The 17,842-nt window shown below is 51.4% G+C and overlaps 2 protein-coding genes across 2 annotated transcripts in view; one reads left to right on the top strand and one right to left on the bottom strand.

The window, feature by feature from the left end:
• Positions 1–220, top strand: part of BEAN1 (brain expressed associated with NEDD4 1) — a 38,861-nt gene extending 38,641 nt beyond the window's left edge. Inside the window, exon 6 of the mRNA XM_028477532.1 lies at positions 205–220. Coding sequence (XP_028333333.1) covers positions 205–220 — 16 coding nt within the window. The remainder of the gene's footprint in view (positions 1–204) is intronic.
• A 222-nt stretch (positions 221–442) lies between these two features.
• On the bottom strand, positions 443–16,486 carry CDH5 (cadherin 5). The gene is made up of 4 exons (XM_028477531.1): positions 16,054–16,486; positions 8,000–8,219; positions 751–1,039; positions 443–477 (listed from the first exon to the last, which is right to left on the bottom strand). Exons 1-4 carry the CDS (start codon positions 16,137–16,139, stop codon positions 443–445), a joined length of 630 nt encoding a protein of 209 aa, XP_028333332.1. The 5' UTR covers positions 16,140–16,486.
• Between the last annotated feature and the right edge of the window lie 1,356 nt (positions 16,487–17,842).

Here is a 17,842-nt window from a genome sequence, read left to right as displayed (position 1 = left end):
GTCAAACATGAAGGGCAAGGAGAACAGGTGGTTTTCATTTATGGGGGAAATCAGGGAAGAGGTGAGTGGCTGAGGTCATGGGGAGAAACAGTAAGGGCTGCTTCTTCCTTCTGGAAGCATGAGAACAAGAGAATAGGAAGGGCCTCCAAAGGGCTGGGTTCACATCTCTTTCCCCTTGAACTCCAGGCTCCCCATACTTAACAGGAAAGTCTGGTCCTGAGTCCTGGCGAGAGAGCCTGGACTAAGGGCTGGGGAAGGGAGCCCTTTTCTGGCACACCCTGGAGGCTGGGGATAGAATTGGGGAAGGAATAGTCTCCTCTGGAGGCCTGGGGTCCAGGCTGCTGACACACCTTGGGATGAGGTGTGTCCCCCTCCCGCCCCCCTCCACTCCTGCATGGACCCTAGAGGTGACTCCTTGTCTTGGTGGCAGAGTTGGCCTCCTTCATGTGCAAAGGCTACGCTCTTGGCATGCCAGCCCTAAGAGAGCAGTGGGTGGCGTTGGCTCCAAAGAGTAACAAGATGTGTGTGTGTATGTGTGTGACGGTCAGGGCTCCGTCTGGGGCCAGGTCAGAGCTTAGTCTTTAGGGACCAGAGTTCCTTTCGAGTCATATAAAGTGGCAATATGGGCATCCCCATAGCTGCCCGGAACTCACTGAATCCCGCCCCAGGCAGTGAAGCTGCCGATGGGAGAGGTGCCTCCATGCCAGGGATGAGTGAGGGGAGAGGGAGACAGACAGACCGGGTACGTACCTATCCCTGACATCTCGGGCACGGAGGCATTGAACACCCGGTGCGTGAACACAGGCCAGTTGTCATTGATATCGTGAACTTTGATGGTGAAGCTGGAAGGAGACTCCAGGTTCTTCTCAGTGTCCTTGTCCACCACGAGGGCGATGAGGTGGTATTCAGAGATCTTCTCCCTGTCCAGCCTCTCAAAGGCATACACGTCCCCTGTGCTCTCGTCAACCTGGAAGACCTTGCCAGCAGACTCTCCTTTGAGCTGGTACTTGGTGTTCTTGCGGTTCACGCTTGATTTAATCTAGGAAAGGAGAGACGCCGTGAACTGGAAATAGCAGTGGTGGCTGTGTGCGTGTGAGTGTGTGCCCGTGTGAGTGTGCCAGGGCATGGCATTATTAAAAAAATCAATTATATAAACTTACAATTAAATGAATCATATTAAAAACAAAGGTAACGTACTATAAATGTGTTGCTTCCTAATACTATAATTTTACTATGTTCTCTTGAGTTTTTTTAAAAAAACTTTTTTTTTTACATCTTTATTGGAGTACAGTTGCTTTACAGTGATGTGTTAGTTTCTGCTTTATAACAAAGTGAATCAGCTATACATATACATATATCCGCATATCTCCTCCCTCTTGTGTCTCCCTCCCACCCTCCCTATCCCAGCCCTGTTCTTGAGTTTTTATGTTGATCATATTGAATGATGGAAATATTGGATAATGCTGTGTTAATGCACATCTGTTCCAAACTCTGCCTTCAGTGGCATCAAGCTGGTAGCTTGCAACAGACATGGTGAAAGTATTTACACCAAGGAAATTGGCAAATGCTACAAACAGGATCTTTTCCCCTCAAAAGCCAGTTGTCAACTGTTTATCAGCACATCACTGGTCTCAGTCATTTAGTTTTGGAATGGTACATAAAATGTTCTCTTTTTGGAGATTTACAACATATAGTACTGCAGAAAAGAACTCCACTGAGCTTTGTTTAACTCAGGATTTCCTATACTTGTTAGACCACTGAATCCTTTTTCTTTGTTACACATACTATTAGTGTCCTTAGGAATAAGACTTGGAAAATAATGTGTGTAAAGCAATTTGCACAGGCTCTCAATAAATGCTAGTTGTTAGTCACACTAGATGCCTACATTAAAGAATATTAGAAGTTTAGAATTGCTGAACATTTCATTTATAGAATCTTGGAAACAGAGGCTATTAGGAACATAAGCTAATCATATTTCATACATGTCGAATGGTCCTCCCATAGGTGGTTAGGATGTTCAAAAAATAGAGTTCAATTCAGTAAAAGAAAAAAATCAGTTGCCTACAAGGTGCCAGCCTGGGAGCATAAAGGTAGTCCAGAGCCCATTCTTTCTCTCAGGGCCTGGTTTGAAGCAGCAGAGGCTGAGATTTTGAGGAAGGGCAGCATTTAAGGGTCAGTCAGGAACAAGAGCCTTGAGTGAAGGTGTTGCATCAGAAAGGCTGCAGGAGAACCTGAGAGAGAGTGGGGTCTCAAGACAGAAGAGGGAGCATCAAGATGGGTGTGGTCAAATCCCACGAGGTCTGGAAAGCATCCGTAGGCTTAGCAGCGGTGCAGTCGTCGGAGCCCTTGGTGAGAGCAGTGTTAGGGGGTGGTGGATTGAGAAGCCGGATGACAGGGCTGTAGAGAAGAGTCTGGGAGGTGAAGAAGTGGGGACAGGGAGTGAGGCTCCTCCCCCTTGGTGGGCGGGGAGGGAGAGAGGTGGGGCTGTAGCTGGAGGTAGTGAAGAAGCATCCTGGAGCAGGGCTGTAGGTGTGCAGGGGCAGATGGTTCGTGGGGAGGTCCCGAAGCCCAGTGGCTGGGACATATGATGAACAGATGGGCAGGAGGCAAGAAGTGATGCGCCAGCTCTGGAACCTGTGACTTGGGCGGGAGGACAGTGGGGGTCAAGAAGGAGGGACAGTCTGGGGCCCTGTATGAGTTACTCAGGGATAGGATAGGATGGTCCTTCCAAACCTGGTTCTGGTGGGTGCATTAGGATCCATGTGGGCAGGGGTAGCAAGGGGGCGTGAGTCAGCTTTGATCTGTTACTGGAATTCTGCCTGAGATTGCATTTGACTCACACCTAAACAGCTTTGATAAAAAATTTCTGGGCTTCCCTGGTGGTGCAGTGGTTGAGAGTCCGCCTGCCGATGCAGGGGACACGGGTTTGTGCCCCGGTCCGGGAAGATCCCACATGCTGCGGAGCGGCTGGGCCCGTGAGCCATGACCACTGAGCCTGCGCGTCCGGAGCCTGTGCTCCCCAACGGGAGAGGCCACAACAGTGAGAGGCCCGCGTACCGCAAAAAAAAAAAAAAAAAAAAAAAAAAATTTCTCAATATCATCAGATAAATAGTGTTAAAAAGACGTCATTTGGATATGAATTTCTGTTTTCCTTCCCTCCAACTTTTCTTAAATAGACTTTATATTTTAGAACAGTTCTAGGTTTATAGAAAAATTGAGGTGATAGTACAGAGAGTTCCCATACATACTGTGCCCAATTTCCCTGTTATTAACATCTTACATTAGTATGGTACATTTGTTGTAATTAGTGCACCAATACTGATATATTATTATTAACTAAAGTTCATATTTTGTGCAGATTTCCTTAGTTTTTACCTAATGTCCTTTTTCTGTTTGAGGATCCCACCCAGGATACCACATTACATCTAGTTGTCATGTTTCTTTAAGTTACTCTTGGCTGGGACAGTTTCTCAGATTCTCCATGGTTTGTTTTATTTTTTTAATTGAAATTTAGTTTATTTACAATGTTGTGTTAGTTTCAAGTGTACAGCAAAGTGATTCAGTTATATATGTATGTATATATGTACAAATATACATATATATATATTCTTTTTCAGATTCTTTTCCATTATAAATTATTACAAGATACTGAGTATAGTTCTCTGTGATGTATGGTAGGTCCTTGTTGTTTACCTAGTTTATATATAGTAGTGTGTAGATGTTAATCCCAAACTCCTAATTAATCCCACTCCCCCCTTTGGTAACCATAAGTTTGTTTTCTTTGTCTGTGAGACCCTGCTTGTTTTTGATGACCGTGAGAGTTTTGAGGAGTGCTGGTTGGGTGTTTTGTAGGATGCCCTCTACTGGAATTTGTCTGATGTTTTCCTCACGATTAGACAGACTGAGGTTATAGGTTTGGGGGGGCCTCCCCTTTTTAAAATTATCCCTATATTTGGATATAACATCTTAATGCCAAAAGCTATGCTGACCCATGTTTGTGGATTCAGAAGGCCACTCAGCTCCCATTGTCCAGCAAACAGCTCTGTAAACAAAGGCTCCTGGCTCTCATCTTGGTAAACAGGGACTTCCTTCCCTCCGATGACGTCTTTGGAGACAGGAGGTGATCCTTGGAGCCCTGTCCTTGCCTCTCCCAGGCACCGTTGCTTCTTCCCAGGGTGGGGTTTGCACGGGACCCTCTGTCCCCAGGCCAGGTGCCAAGTGCACACTGTTGGCAGGTGACAGCAGGCCTGACGCTCTTCCTGCTGTGCAGAGGACTTCGGGCGAGCCGTGCGAAGTCTGCCGTGTCCGGGCTGGGCGGCATGCCGGCGGCCCTGCTTGCTGCTGACTGTCCCTGACTCAGCCCGTGGCTATTCGTTGGGGGGCAGCCATTCTCTTTGGAGGTTGAATCATGCACGGCACACTCATCCCCTTGGGAAGGAGTAGATGGGCTGATGGCATTTTCCTCTAGGGCACAGAGTTCACATCGATGTTGGGAGTCAGGAACCCTGTGCTTTCCTGGGGCTCTATCCTGGTTTCACTGTGTGACCCTGGGCAAGCGCCTTGCGCTCTGAGTGGCCAGCCGGAAGGATCTGAATTTCCCAGCCATTCTTGGTGTCCAGAGGAGGCCTGGGCACAGTGAGCAGTGGAGAGGGCCGTGGGCAGGGCTGTGAGTGTAGATTCCCCAGCTGGCTCCACCGCCAGCTGCCATGGCATTTCTGGTGCTGAGGCCAGACTTGACCCTTCCCCATCTAGGGGTCCTTTCTGGCCTGTTTCTCTATAACCATAGGGCTCCCCCATCTCCAGCATGTGTGGGGTTCTTTGTCTGATATATGCTGCCCTTCTAGACCAGGGTGGGCAAACTGTTTCTGTAAAGGGCCAGATAGTAAAAATTTTCGACTTTGTGGGTCATATGGTCTTTGGGACAATTACTCAAATCTGCCATTGTAGCATGAAAGCAACCACGACCGTTTGTTAAGTGCACGGCGTGGCTCTGTTCCAGTAAAACTTTATTTACAAAACCGCATGGCGGGGCAGGTCTACCAGCCCCTATTTATGTATTTACTTATTTAATTGAAGTATAGTTGATTTACAGTATTGTGTTAGTTTCTTGTGTACAGCAAAGTGATACATATGTGTGTGTGTGTATACATCTTTTCCATTATAGGTTATTACAACCTACGGAATATAGATCCCTGTGCTATGCAGTAGGTCCTTGTTGATTATCTGTTTTATATATAGTAGTATGTATATGTTTATCCCAAACTCCTAATTTATCCCTCCTCTGCTTTCCCCTTTGATAATCATAAGTTTGTTTTCTATGTCTGTGAGTCTGTTTCTGTTTTGTAAATAAGTTCATTTGTATCATGTTTTTAGATTTAACATGTAAGAGATATCATATGATATTTGTCTTTCTCTGTCTGACTTACTTCACTTAGTATGATAACCTCTAGGTCCATCCATGGTGCTCTAAATGGCAAGATTTCATTCTCTTTTATGGCTGAGTAATATTCCATTATTTATGTGTTCCACATCTTCTTTATGCATTCATCTGTTGATGGACACTTAGGTTGCTTCCACGTCTCGGTTATTGTAAATAGTGCTGCTGTGAACACTGGGGTTCATGTATCTTTTTTTTTTTTTTTTTTTTTTATCTTTTTGAATTAGAATTTTCATATTTTCTGGATATATGCCCAGGAGTGGGATTTCTGGCTCATATTGTAACTCTATTTTTAGTTTATTAAGGAACCTCCATACTGTTTTCCATAGTGGCTGCACAAATTTACATTCCCACCAACAGTGTAGGAGGGTTCCCTTTTTTCCACTCCCTCTCCAGCATTTATTATTTGTAGACTTTTTGATGATAGCCATTCTGACTGCTGTGAGGTGATACCTCATTGTGGTTTTGATTTGCATTTCTCTAATAATTAGCAATGTGGAGCATTTTTTCATGTGCTTGTTGGCCATCTGTATGGCTTCTTTGGAGAAATGTCTGTTTAGGTCTTCTGCCCATTTTTGATTGGGTTGTTTGTTTTTTGGATACTGAGCTGTATGAGCTGTTTATATATATATATATACACATATATATACATATATATACATACGTATATGTATATATATATTTTTTGCGGTACGCGGGCCTCTCACTGTTGTGGCCTCTCCCGTTGCAGAGCACAGGTTCCGGACGCGCAGGCTCAGCGGCCATGGCTCACGGGCCTAGCCGCTCCGTGGCATCTGGAATCTTCCTGGACCAGGGCATGAACCCGTGTCCCCTGCATAGGCAGGGGGACTCTCAACCACTGCGCCACCAGGGAAGCCCTGTTTATATATTTTGGAAATTAAGCCCTTGTCAGTCGCATCATTTGCAGATATTTTCTCCCAGTCTATAGGTTGTCTTTTTATTTGGGTTATGGTTTCCGTTGCTGTGCAAAAGCTTATGAGTTTGATTAGGTCCCATTTGTTTATTTTTGATTTTATTTCTTTTGCCTTGGGAGACTGACCTAAGAAAACATTGCTGTGATTAATGTCAGAGAATGTTTTGCCTATGTTCTCTTCTAAGAGTTTTATGGTATCATGTCTTATATTTAAGTCTTTAAACCATTTTGAGTTTGTTTTTGTGTATGGTTTGAGGGAGTGTTCTAACTTCACTGATTTACATGTGGCCAGCCGCTGTTTTAGACCACAAGCTCCATGAGGGTGTGGACCATGTCTGTCTTTGCCCCCTGACCATGTCCCAGAGCCCAACCTCGTGCTTGGGACCATAATTCCTCTCACCGGTACAGTGATCTTTCTTTAGCTGACCCTGCTTAGCTTCCAAGAAACTGACGTGGTGAGATTTTAAAGCACTGGAAAGGAATTTTTCTCCTCACTGAAAACTCTTCAAATACCTAATCCATCTCCCTGTCGTTGTGTGTGAAATTCCACCACTAGAGCCATTCCTTTCAATTAGAGTGGATGGTTTTGACCTCAGCGACCTTTTTTTTTTTTTTTTTTTTTTTTTTTTTACTGTACGCTGGCCTCTCACTGCTGTGGCCTCTCCCTTTGCGGAGCACAGGCTCCGGACGCGCAGGCTCAGCGGCCATGGCTCACGGGCCCAGCCACTCCGCGGCATGTGGGATCTTCCCGGACCGGGGCACGAACCCGTGTCCCCTGCATCGGCAGGCGGACTCCCAACCACTGCGCCACCAGGGAAGCCCCCCCTCAGCGACCTTTTGACACAGGAATATAGTTCATTAGTCCCTCAGATTAGCTCCAAGCTCTAGGAAGGTGACTGAGGATGGACAGGTTTTAAATGGGATGAAATGAGGGTTTAGAGTCGTAGGCACCGCCCTGGAGGGCAGGCTTGGGTCCAGTGCCTTGTTATGGGTGTCCTAGAATCCGGAGCTCATAACTCCCTAGATGCTAGGACAAAACACCCTGAGAGACAGGGCTCTTTGCGGAGGTTCAAAGGCCTCGACTAGAGATGGCGAACTGTGGCCTGGATGATGAGCTTTGTCACCAGCACAATTCTGTAGAAGTCTGCTCAGGTCTTCCAGACCTCTCAGATGCGCAAAGTTAATGGCGGCCTTGGCTGGTCCTGCCCTGAGCCCTGAGCCCCCACACTAGGCTGCCCTCCTTAGCTTGTGCATGGGGTGGCCCTTCAGCCAGTGATACTCACTCCATAGACCAAAGTCTGGGAAAAAGATGAACCACTGTGCTCACCATTACTTCCACCACCACCACCACCACCACCACCTCCTCCATCATCACCATCATCATCACCCCACCACCGCCTGCCCCTTCCCCGTCACCACCACCACCGCTGTCAGCACCACCGCCTTCTCCTTGGCTCTCACCATAGTCACCACCACCATGACATCTGCCACCTCCACCATCTCTCCCACTATTACCATCACCCTCGCAACCGTCATCCCCATCCATGCAACCACCACAGCTCCTATCACTGTCTTTATCACCACCACCACCACGGTGCACCTCTCCCGCTCTGGGCCCTGAGCCTTACCTTGCCCACGTAGTGGGGCAGTGAGCCGTTTTTCTCTTCATCGATGTGCATCTGGTTCCAGATCCAGTCTCTCTTCTGGCGCCGGTGAACGGGCAGCGAGCTGGGGGTGTTGGGTCGGCCAGGGTTGACGGCCGCTGCAGCTGCTGCCAGCAGGGCCAGGCAGGTGCCCCCTGCAGCCAGCAGCATCACAAGCACCTGCATCTTCCCGGGAGGGACGGCTCTGAGGGACGAGGAGAGAGGCCATCAGGGCACGTGGGGTGCGAGCATCTCCCAGGGAGCACTGAACTGTTGAACCCTTCATCCTCCACTCTCTGCTCGGACTAGCAGAACCACACCCTCTTTCTGCCCCCATGGAGCTCCCAGTCTGGGAGGGGAAGCCAGGCACAGAAAGAATTCCTACTTAAGGGTCACATGTGCTCCGGGGCAAGAAAGCCTGGGCGACAGGGGAGGCTAGAGGAGAACCGTAGGGAAGGTTTCCTGGAGGAGAGAGCAATGCTGATGGGAATGGTAGCTCCCAGAGCCTTGTGCGCTGGACGCCCAGCTGGGATTTTACAAATGGGGAGACTGAGGCACAGAGAAGCTAAGTTCACGGTGGAGCGAATGGTGGGGCTGAGAATAAAGCCCAGGTGTCTGACCTCAGCAGCTGACATTTATCAATAAGTGTCATCGATAAGTATAATAAGTACCAAAAAATAAATATCAATAACTATTGAACGCCTGACACTCTTCCAAGCACTTTATATGTGTTATCGCGCTTAATCCTCCCGGTAAGCCTCAAAGTGGCTGTAATTGTAGCCCTCACTTTACAGGTGAGCGGAGGAAGAGAGAGGTTTAGTAACGTTTCTGAGATCACCCAGACGGGAAGCCTCAGAGTCAAACTCAAACCAAGTCGGCCTGGCCCCAAAGTTCATGCTTCTTCCAGCTGCCCTCTCTTGACCTAGCAGCTGCTGTGTGGTGGGATTTAAAGACTCCTCTGAACAAACATGCCCCCCCCACCCCACCGGCTAGTCCGAGAGCCCCTGTGGCAGTGTTGCTTTGATGCTCTCTTTAGAAGGCTCTCAGGAAACCCAAATGCCGTGACCTAGAGGGCCAGGCCCTCACCAGACGCAGAGCTCATAGTTGGAGATTAGCTTAGGAGCTGTCACGAGAACAGGGGTGGGATGGGGTGGCGGGTAGAGAGGCTGGGCTCGCAGGACCAGCTTCGTAGTTTGTGGGGCGTAGTATAGAATGGAAACATGGGGTCCTTTTCTCAAAAGTTACTAAGAATTTCAGGACAGAGACAGAAGAACATGAAGCCCAGCATGGGGTCCTTTTAAGCACAAGACCCCATGTGATTGCCCCCATGAAGGCAGCCCTTGGGACGTGGGTTCAACCTGGATGGGGATCTGGGGTCACCCAGAGATCAGGGCCCGGCCTCATCCTGAATTCCAGAAGGAAGAGGGCTTGTCTCACTGCCCCAGGGTGGGTAGAGGCTGTGACCTCAGCTGTCATATGCCCTCTCAGCCCTTGACCCCATCAGTCTACCCTTGCTGGTCCCTGTGTCACTGACCTGTGGCTCCTGGGATGGTTCAGAGGAAGAAGGCTGGCGGGTGGGAGTGGGACTCAGAATCAGGGCTCCTGCCTGGAGAGAGGCAAGGACCCACTGGGTGCTGGATGGGAGGCCACCTCCCTGGCTGTCCCCCGCCCTGGCCGCAGGGAGAGGCTGGATTCTGCACAGCACAGGAGGTTTCTAAACTCTAGTAACATTTCCTCTGAGACACTGGCGCCAGGCTGTCCTCAGTGAGGGCCGAGCGGGTGTGTGCAGACTGGCCTCTGGGCCTGCTGAGCTTAGCATCCAGCATCCCTGTGGCCCCCTGCTGCTGGCCCAGGCAGAAGTGGGCTCGCAGGGTTTGGCCGGGACAGAGCATGCCAGCAGGGCCCGGAACGCAGGTGCCATGTGCCTGGGAAGGCTTCCGGCCCCAGTTCCCTCAGTCCTCAGTGAGGTGGTCAGACTGGAGGAGACCTGGTGCCCTTTGAGGTGGGCTGTGAAAAGGGCAGCTGCTCTGGGCAGGAGGAAGGCAGTGAACAAAGGCTCAGGGAGCTGAGAGTTCTGCCAGGAAGCTGGTCCTGACTCAGGAGAGGCGGCATCTGTGACCCCTGGCCAGCCTCGCTGGGCTCAGGCCCGGTGGGTCATTTCCTTCTTTGCCTCGAAAGGAACTGCATGTCTTGCTCCCTTCTTCCTCCCTCAAGTGAGAAGTGACTCAAAAAATGAACAAGTAAAACAAATAGAAGTGAAACTGAGAAATGGGGAGAGGGAAGTTCTCAGGCCCCTGGGCAGGGCAAGATATGAGGCCACGCCCTGAGCGGATGCGTATTGAGCATCTACTGTGTGCTAGGCTTTGGGGTGCAGCAGTGAGCGGGACAGACAGAACCTGTCCTCGGGGAGTGCACGCCATCGTGGGAACTCCAGGAAAATAAGTACATGAGGAAAAACATCAGCTGCTGATCAGGGGATCTCAGGGAATTACACTGGGGGACACAGCAGAGGGTGACGGGGCAGCTGGCTGAGACTTCAAGGCCAGGGGAGGCCCTTCAGAGAGATGATACTCATGCCAACATCGGAGTGTCAGCCCTCGGAATGCCAGGGGAAGGGAGGGAATTCCAGGCGGAAGGATCAGCAAGTGCAAAGTCCCTGAGGTAGAAAAATGGTTCGTTTGTTTGAAGAACCAAAAGAAGGCCCTTGGGTCAGATGAACAATGGGGGCTCCAGAAGAGGTGACCAGGTCGGGGTGGTAGGCTGAATGATAGCCCCCCAAAGATGTCCACGTCTTCATCCCTGGAACCTGTGAATATTACCTTCCATGGCAAAGGACTTTTAGCAGATAGGATTAAGTTAAGGATCTTGAAATAGGGAGATTATCCTGGACTATGTGGATAGACCCAGTACAATCACAGGGTCCTTAAAAGATGAAGGCAGGAGGGTCAGAATCAGGAAAAAGGAGATGTGATGATGGAAACAGAGGTTGGAGTGCTGCGGGGCCCCAGGCCAAGGAATGGGGGCGGCCCCTGGAAGTCAAAAAAGGCACGGAAATAGATTCTCCCCAGAGGCTCCAGAAGGAAACAGTCCCGATTCTCGCCCACCGAAACCCATTTTGGACTTCAGACTTCCAGAACTATAATAAATAAATAAATTTGTGTTGTTTCAAGCCAACCACGTTTGGGGTGGTTTGTTACAGCAGCTGGAGGAAACTAATGCAGTTGGGTTGTACAGGGCAGCCTAGAGAGAGCTTTTTCCTAAGCACGAGGGAAGGTGACGTGATCTGATTGGAAGAGATCCCTGGCTGAGGTCAGGAGACGGGCTGGGAGAGGGGAGACCAGCAGGGGAGGTTACTTTCGTCCAGGTGAGAGTTGATGGTGGCCCAGGCCAGATGTAGAGGTGCGTGGCCATGGGATGTGTTTTCGAGGTGGAGTTAACAGGACTTGCTGTGAATGGGATGTAGTGGGTGAGGGATGGAGAGGAATCTAGGATGGCTCTCCAGTCTTTAGCCTGAGCAGTTGGCGGGGGCAGGGCTTTGCTGAGATTCGGAAGACGGGTAGTGGTACCAAAAGGTCTGTGTGGGCTGTGTCAGGTTGCAGTTGCTATGAAACATCCCTGTGGCCATGGCCAGCAGCTGCCGGAGACCTGGCCTGGAGTGCGGGAGAAGGTGGGGCTGGAGCAGCTTACAGACCGTCCCTTCACGTGGCTGGTGCTCAAACTGTGAGGCTGGAACATGAAGGAGGGCAGGTAGCTAGGGAGGAGAAGTGGCCCAGGACAGCCCCATAGGTCTTTCCTCTTTCTCTGTCCCGTGAACTTGTCATCCAGGATTGAGCCCAAATGTCCTCCTCTGGAGAGCCGTCCCGGGTCCTCACCTTGCATCTCATGCATCCCTGGGCATCTTCCACTGCAGCACTGCCTGGGGCTGGTCCCAGGGTTGACACCCAAGTCCCCTTGCTGGGCTCAAATCACAGCTTCCTTCCCTTCCCGGAGAATGGCTGTCTACCTGCCCTGTCTACATCTTTCCTTTTCCCCAAGGCCCAGCCACACCTGACACATGGCTCTCTCCTCTTTGGGTTCACACAGAGCAGGGTGACAGTTGTGATCGCAGGCTCTGTGGTTTAGAGAATGTCAGTTGTGCTGCTTTGCCGCTCTGTGACCGTGCACGAGACTCTTTACCTCTCTGAGCCTCAGTCTCATAATCTGTACAATGGGAACACTAGTGTCTACCTCTCAGGGTTGTTTTCGGGCCTGAATTAAAAAAAACATTTGTAACATGGTCAAAAAAGTAGCTAAGAATAAAACCAGGCATGTATGAATCCTCGCCGACACTCTGTTTTGCTCTACTGAGTAGTTAGCTCACCATTCTTGTTCCTGAACACCCAACCATTTGGTTGGGGGATTTGCAGGTCCCCACACTTCTGAATCTACTCCCCCACCCCTCCCCTGACCTCTAGTCTGTGTCAAGGGGACTGACCCTTGGCCTACAGGCACAAGGTTCTGGTGTTTGGCCAATGGGGGCTTCAGCAGGCGTCTGAGGATGGGAGGAGAAAAGTTGGGGTACTTCTTCTCTGCTGCTGTCTGCTCTGGTTCATTTTTACTGCTGTGGCTGCACCTCTCCATCCCGGTAGCTTCTATGGCTCCCATCCGTCCCTCACTGGGTTCGGGAAACACCCTTCCCTCCTCTTTGTCCCTTTGGTCCTGCAGTGGTCTGCTGCTGGTCTCTGCAGGACTCAATATCCCGTTTGTTCCTTTGACTGAGCTCACAGCTCTGTAAGTGTTTCCTTCATAAAGTCTCTTCTTGGGAACACCTCCTCAGTGGCACACTGAAACCTTATGTCCCTTAAACCTTGCAAACTGCCAGGTAGTTGTCAATAATCCCATTTTGCAGGTGAGGCTCAGAGAGGTGGAGTGAGCCCTCCTGGGTCACACAGCGGTGAGTGGTTGAGCCAGGATTTGAACTTAGGCTTTCACCCTGAATAGTGCCATTCCATCATGCCACTCTCTCTCTATTTCTGCGGTGACATTAACATATAATAATAATAATGGTAGTAATAATTGTAATAATAAGCAGCTGTTCTCCATGTTTGGCTTTCATAGATGAAATCTCATTTAGTTTTCACACTGTCCTCAGGATGTAGGAATTATCATCCCCATTTCACAGAGGAAGAAACTGAGGCTCAGACACAAATACCTCGTAAGTGGTAGATCTGGAACCCTCACCCAGATCTATTTCTAAATCCTGGGCTCCTTCTACACCCAATCTCAGAGGGTCCCGAGGGACTTTTCCATCTGAAAAGCCATGTTTATTTGTGTCTTTTGCCTTTTTTGTTAGAAATTTGTCCACGTAAATGAGGGCCGAGAGGAAGGGTTTTGTCGAAAAATCGTTCCTCCTCCTCCTGCTGTTGGAGAGGAAGTCAGCCAGCAGGATTAGCTGGACCCACAGCTGGAAACAGAATTTCCCTTGGCCACACCTCTGGAGGTGTGGTCAGAGCACAGCTGGGGTCAGGTTTATTTTAGCCCTTTACTTTCCTATAAGTAGGAGTCACGTCTCTTGGTTGCTCTCACCAAGTTTTTGGACAGATCAGGCCGCTGCTGGGTGGGTTCGCGGTACCACAGATGTGTAGTGGGCCTGAGGACCTCGGAATTGATTTCTGTGCTCAGAAATGCCCAGCTGAGTAGCCCCGGGGTCTTTCCTGACAACAGACGTTGGGGAGAGGGGATTCGCTCGGCAGCTCAGACGTGCCTGCTGGGCACCCAGCGGCCAGGTGCTGGCCTGTGTCCCTGTTACCCAGGATCCGTGATGACGCTCGGGCCCTGGAGCTGTGTTAGAGGCTTTTGGGGGCAGCTCCAAATGGACTGATGGATGAGGTGGGCCCTCTGTGCCCTCGGTCAGTCTGGGAAGGTCCAGGGGGCCCAAAATGAGAGGACAGAGTGTGTGGCCCAGGCCCCTGGTAATGGGCACGGAGCCCAGGAGAAGGGGCAGAGGAACCTCGGAGCATCTGGGGGATGGCTGGGCTCAGTCATGCCAGGATCAGAGGGCAAGGCCTTGGAGAACTCCTGGGTTTGGGTCTGTGTCCACAGTGGGTGGGACCACTGAGCTCAGAACCTAGATGCCTGGGTTGGGCCTGAGGACTGAGGGGCGGCTCTGAAGGCTGAGCCCAGTTGGCGGGGGCTGGAGAGGTTGTGTGCCTCTGCTCCTCTCCAGTTCCCTGTCTGGGTCTCAAGGGTGCGGTCCAGTGGTTGGGACTCTGCGCTTCCACTGCAGGGGCGCCGGTTCAATCCCTGGTTGGGGGAACTAGGATCCCGCATGCTGCGCAGTGCAGCCAAAATAAATAAATAAATTTAAAAATTAAAAAAAAAGGAGGGGGTGTGTTGCTTGGTGAGCCTCGAAGAGGAGCCCCAGCCTGTGGGATGGTAACACCCACCAGGCCTGGTCACAGCTTCTGGCCTTTGCACTTGCCGTTCTCTCACCTCTGCCTGGACTTAGGTCACATGTCACCACTTCTCTGAAGCCCTCGCTAGAGCCTGGAGGTTATACAGTCATTCAACAAACATTTATTGAACACCTACTATGTGCCAGGTACTGAACTACAAGTGGGGAGCCTACACAGACTGCACCCTTGTGTAGAGACATTAACCACTTGATAAAAAACACGGTTTCAAATTGTGGTGCTTTGATGGAGGCGTAGAGGAAGATGTGAGAGCGCAGAGAGGGGAGGGCCCTGATTTATCAGAGGGTCTCAGCCCAGCAGTGAATCCTGCCTCTCTCTGATCTGCTGTGAGACAGTGGGTAAAACTCCCTTTGGTCTGTTTCTCTTTGTGGCCCCCCTCTGTCACTGGCGTTTGGCCTCAAAGGGGCTGTGAGGTCCGCTCAGCTCTGTGTTCTTTAAAAGAAGGAGCCAGGGGGACCCAGAGGGAGATGGAAGGGGGGCGGGTTGGGGCTCCTCCTTTTGTAGTTAAACGGACCCTCGGAAGCCTAGACCAGCTGGGAGCTGCTCAGCGGGCAGCCTGGCAAACGCCCCCGGCCGGGATGGTTCTGCCCCAACCCTGTTCAAGCCTTAGGTTTCAGGGGCTAAGTCTGGGCGTTTATTGAGCAGACTGGAGGGCCCTTGGGGATGAGGTAGAGGAAGACTCCAGGTCAGGGATACACACATGACATCCTCAGGCCACACGGACACACAAACCTGCTGCCTACACAAGCACACACCCCTGTCCCCCGAAGAGTCTCCTCTCTGTGGGGCTGGCCCCTCTCCCGCCCAGCACGCCCACCAGCAGCTAGGACAAGACCCGGCAGCAGAGCCCAGCCCCAGGCAAAGCTGCAGAGGGTGGACTGGACGCTCAGTCCCAGCCCAGCCTCCTGCAGGCTCTGGGCTGCAGCCCAGAGGCCCTGGGTCAGGGATGAGGGGCCAGGAGGTGGGAGGAGAGGCCCAGAACCTGCAGGGGTGGGGGTGAGGGCGCTAGAGCCCCTGCCCCCTGTGTGGCCCTGGGCGGCTCTCCCACCACCCTCCCACTCCACACCTCGAGCCTCAGTCAGTCTAGGGTCGAGGTTGGAGCCAGTGACCCCCAAACTCGTTCAGGGATCGCCAGCACTGGGAGGATGAAGGGTGAGTCCCCGGGAGCCTTGGGGCCGGGCAGCTATGAGCTGGCCCCTTGGGGCTTTATCCTGGTTTGGGGCTCAGTTCAACCTTGTGACCTGCTCTTGCGGGTCCCAGACGCGATCCTCTCCCCTCGGGTTCTGCCAACAGCCTCCCTCCCTCGGCTCCCCTTAGAGCTGCCCACGCTGCTCCCCTGCTGACTGCTCCCCCCTGGCTCCCCACCCTGCAGGATGAAGCCTAGCTCCTGAGCCAGCATTCAAGACCCAGCCTGGAGTGTCCCTGCCCACCCCTCTGGCTCTGCTCTCCCTCACCTCCCTGCCCCACCCAGCCTCAAGGAGACCTGGGCGTTTATGGAATACACAGGCTGTTCCCTCTGTCCGAATGCCCTTCCTTGCTATGGCCCCTGGGTGAACGCTCTGCTTCTTTTCAAGCCCCAGTCCGTACCCCCAACAAGGTCTTCTGATTGGCTCCTGCTCCAGCGCAGCCTCTGCCTGCTGGCGCGAGTGCCTCTGACCAGGCATCCACTTCATCCCGGCATCCAGCGGTGTGAAGTCAAGGCCCAGAGGACCTTGAGGTGTCGGTGTCCCTACTGCTGTCTGTCAGCCTGCCTCGGTCTCCAGCTCTGATCTTGCACTCCTTCCCTCCTTCCTCACAGGATTTAAAACAAATCTGCACAAATCTGCCTACAACACCTTGGGTGGTCAGAGCACATACAGTGGTTGATATAACTCAGAGAAGCTCCTCCTGTCACCAAACAGCATCTCTAATGGCCCATCACTTTGTCAGACACACCACCATTAGGATTTTGATCCTTTGAGGACAGTCAGATTATCCTTCTTATGGGTCCCTGATGAACATACACCCGTGTGCAGGGGGCTTCCGAAGGTAGGGCTGGCAAAACAGAGATCATGGGTTGCCATTCACATACTCATGGCAGACATCACTAATCAATTACAGTGTTCGTTCCCACCGAACTTGAACTCAGCCCCTGAATCCTCAATACAGTCTTTGAGCTAGATACAACCAATTCACCAGACCTAGTGTGCGATTCGAAACAAATTTGTCCTGAGGTCTCTGGGTCATTCCCTTATCTCCTAATGGGGCAGCTCAAAGCTTGAAGGAGAGAAAACCCACCCTTGGGAGAGACTTTTCCAGCCTTCTCTGGGCTTTCTGACTTTGCCTGGGTCTCTGAGGCAGTCATTGGCGGCAACAAGCCTCACACACTTGCCTGTTTGCTCATGAGCTGTGTGGCCTTAGGCCCATTCCCTGCCCTCTCTGAGCTCTAGCTTCCTCATCTCTAATGGAGGATTGAATGAGATCATGGGTACAAAGCCCAGCACACAGTAGGTGCTTAGTAAATGTGTGGGTGTCTCAACCCTCACCTACCCACTCAGCCTGGCCTGGCAGCTGTGGGCTTGACTGGCCGACTCACACCTGACCTCATTTCCTGGTTCTGCCCTGAGCCCACCTCCTGCTCCTGTCTGTTCTCCTCTAGAAGGAAATCTCATTCACTGCCTTCCTGGCCCAGCCCCATGCGCCCTACGTCTCCCTCCTCCCAGTGTCTGCATCTGCCAGAATCTGATCGTTATGCTGTGGCAGACAATCTGGAGGTCCCTGAATGAGTTTAGAGACCATGTGATCCATCCCTTGCCCTAGAGAACTTAGAAGACTGAAACTCAGAGAGCAGACCCAAGACCTCCCAGCGTCCTCTGGGGCTCCTGCTCTTCCTCCAGGGAGTCTTCCGTGATTTCTCCACCCAACATCAGCTTGGATCTGGGTTACGATGGGCTTGTCAGTATCTCTCCAGCCAGAAGCCAAGCTACTGAGGGCAGCAGTTGTCTCCTAGAACATTCCTCCCCCAGGATCATCGGGCTCCTGGCTCATCCTGGTGTCTGCTTCTATGGCTTGAACTGTCAGGTTCAGTCCTCCCCGGCTTCTCCCCTCTCCAGGCTTCCCTATGGAGTGTGACAGGACAGTGGGGTCAGAAGGGGCTGGCCTCATTCATATCCTGCTTTCACCTCATAGTAACTGTGTGACCTTGGACTGGCTGCTCAGCTTCTCTCAGACTCTGTGGTCCTGTCTGTCAAATGGGAATTCTGTTAGTAGCTTCAGGAATGCCAAGGGGGTGCAGAGAGGTGATGGAAGTAGTAAGGGATGGATCCCATGGGCAAGGGGCTCAAGATTTTTTTCCCTGAGCTAGTGGCCAGTGTGTCCACTGTGTATCCCCGAGGCA

This window comes from Physeter macrocephalus, chromosome 17, assembly GCF_002837175.3.
Source record: "Physeter macrocephalus isolate SW-GA chromosome 17, ASM283717v5, whole genome shotgun sequence".
NCBI classification, from domain to species: domain Eukaryota; kingdom Metazoa; phylum Chordata; class Mammalia; order Artiodactyla; family Physeteridae; genus Physeter; species Physeter macrocephalus.
This window is presented reverse-complemented; position numbering and strand designations above follow the sequence as displayed.

Bases quoted from the DNA above. Each gene is read 5' to 3' on its own strand.
- CDH5 (XM_028477531.1), bottom strand. From the start codon at position 16,139: ATGAAGTGGATGCCTGGTCAGAGGCACTCGCGCCAGCAGGCAGAGGCT. The intron at 1,040-7,999 runs GTAAGGCTCAGG...CTCCTTTCCTAG, and splicing joins TGCCCCACTACGTGGGCAAG to ATTAAATCAAGCGTGAACCG. The intron at 478-750 runs GTACGTACCCGG...CTGCTCTCTTAG, and splicing joins GCCCGAGATGTCAGGGATAG to GGCTGGCATGCCAAGAGCGT.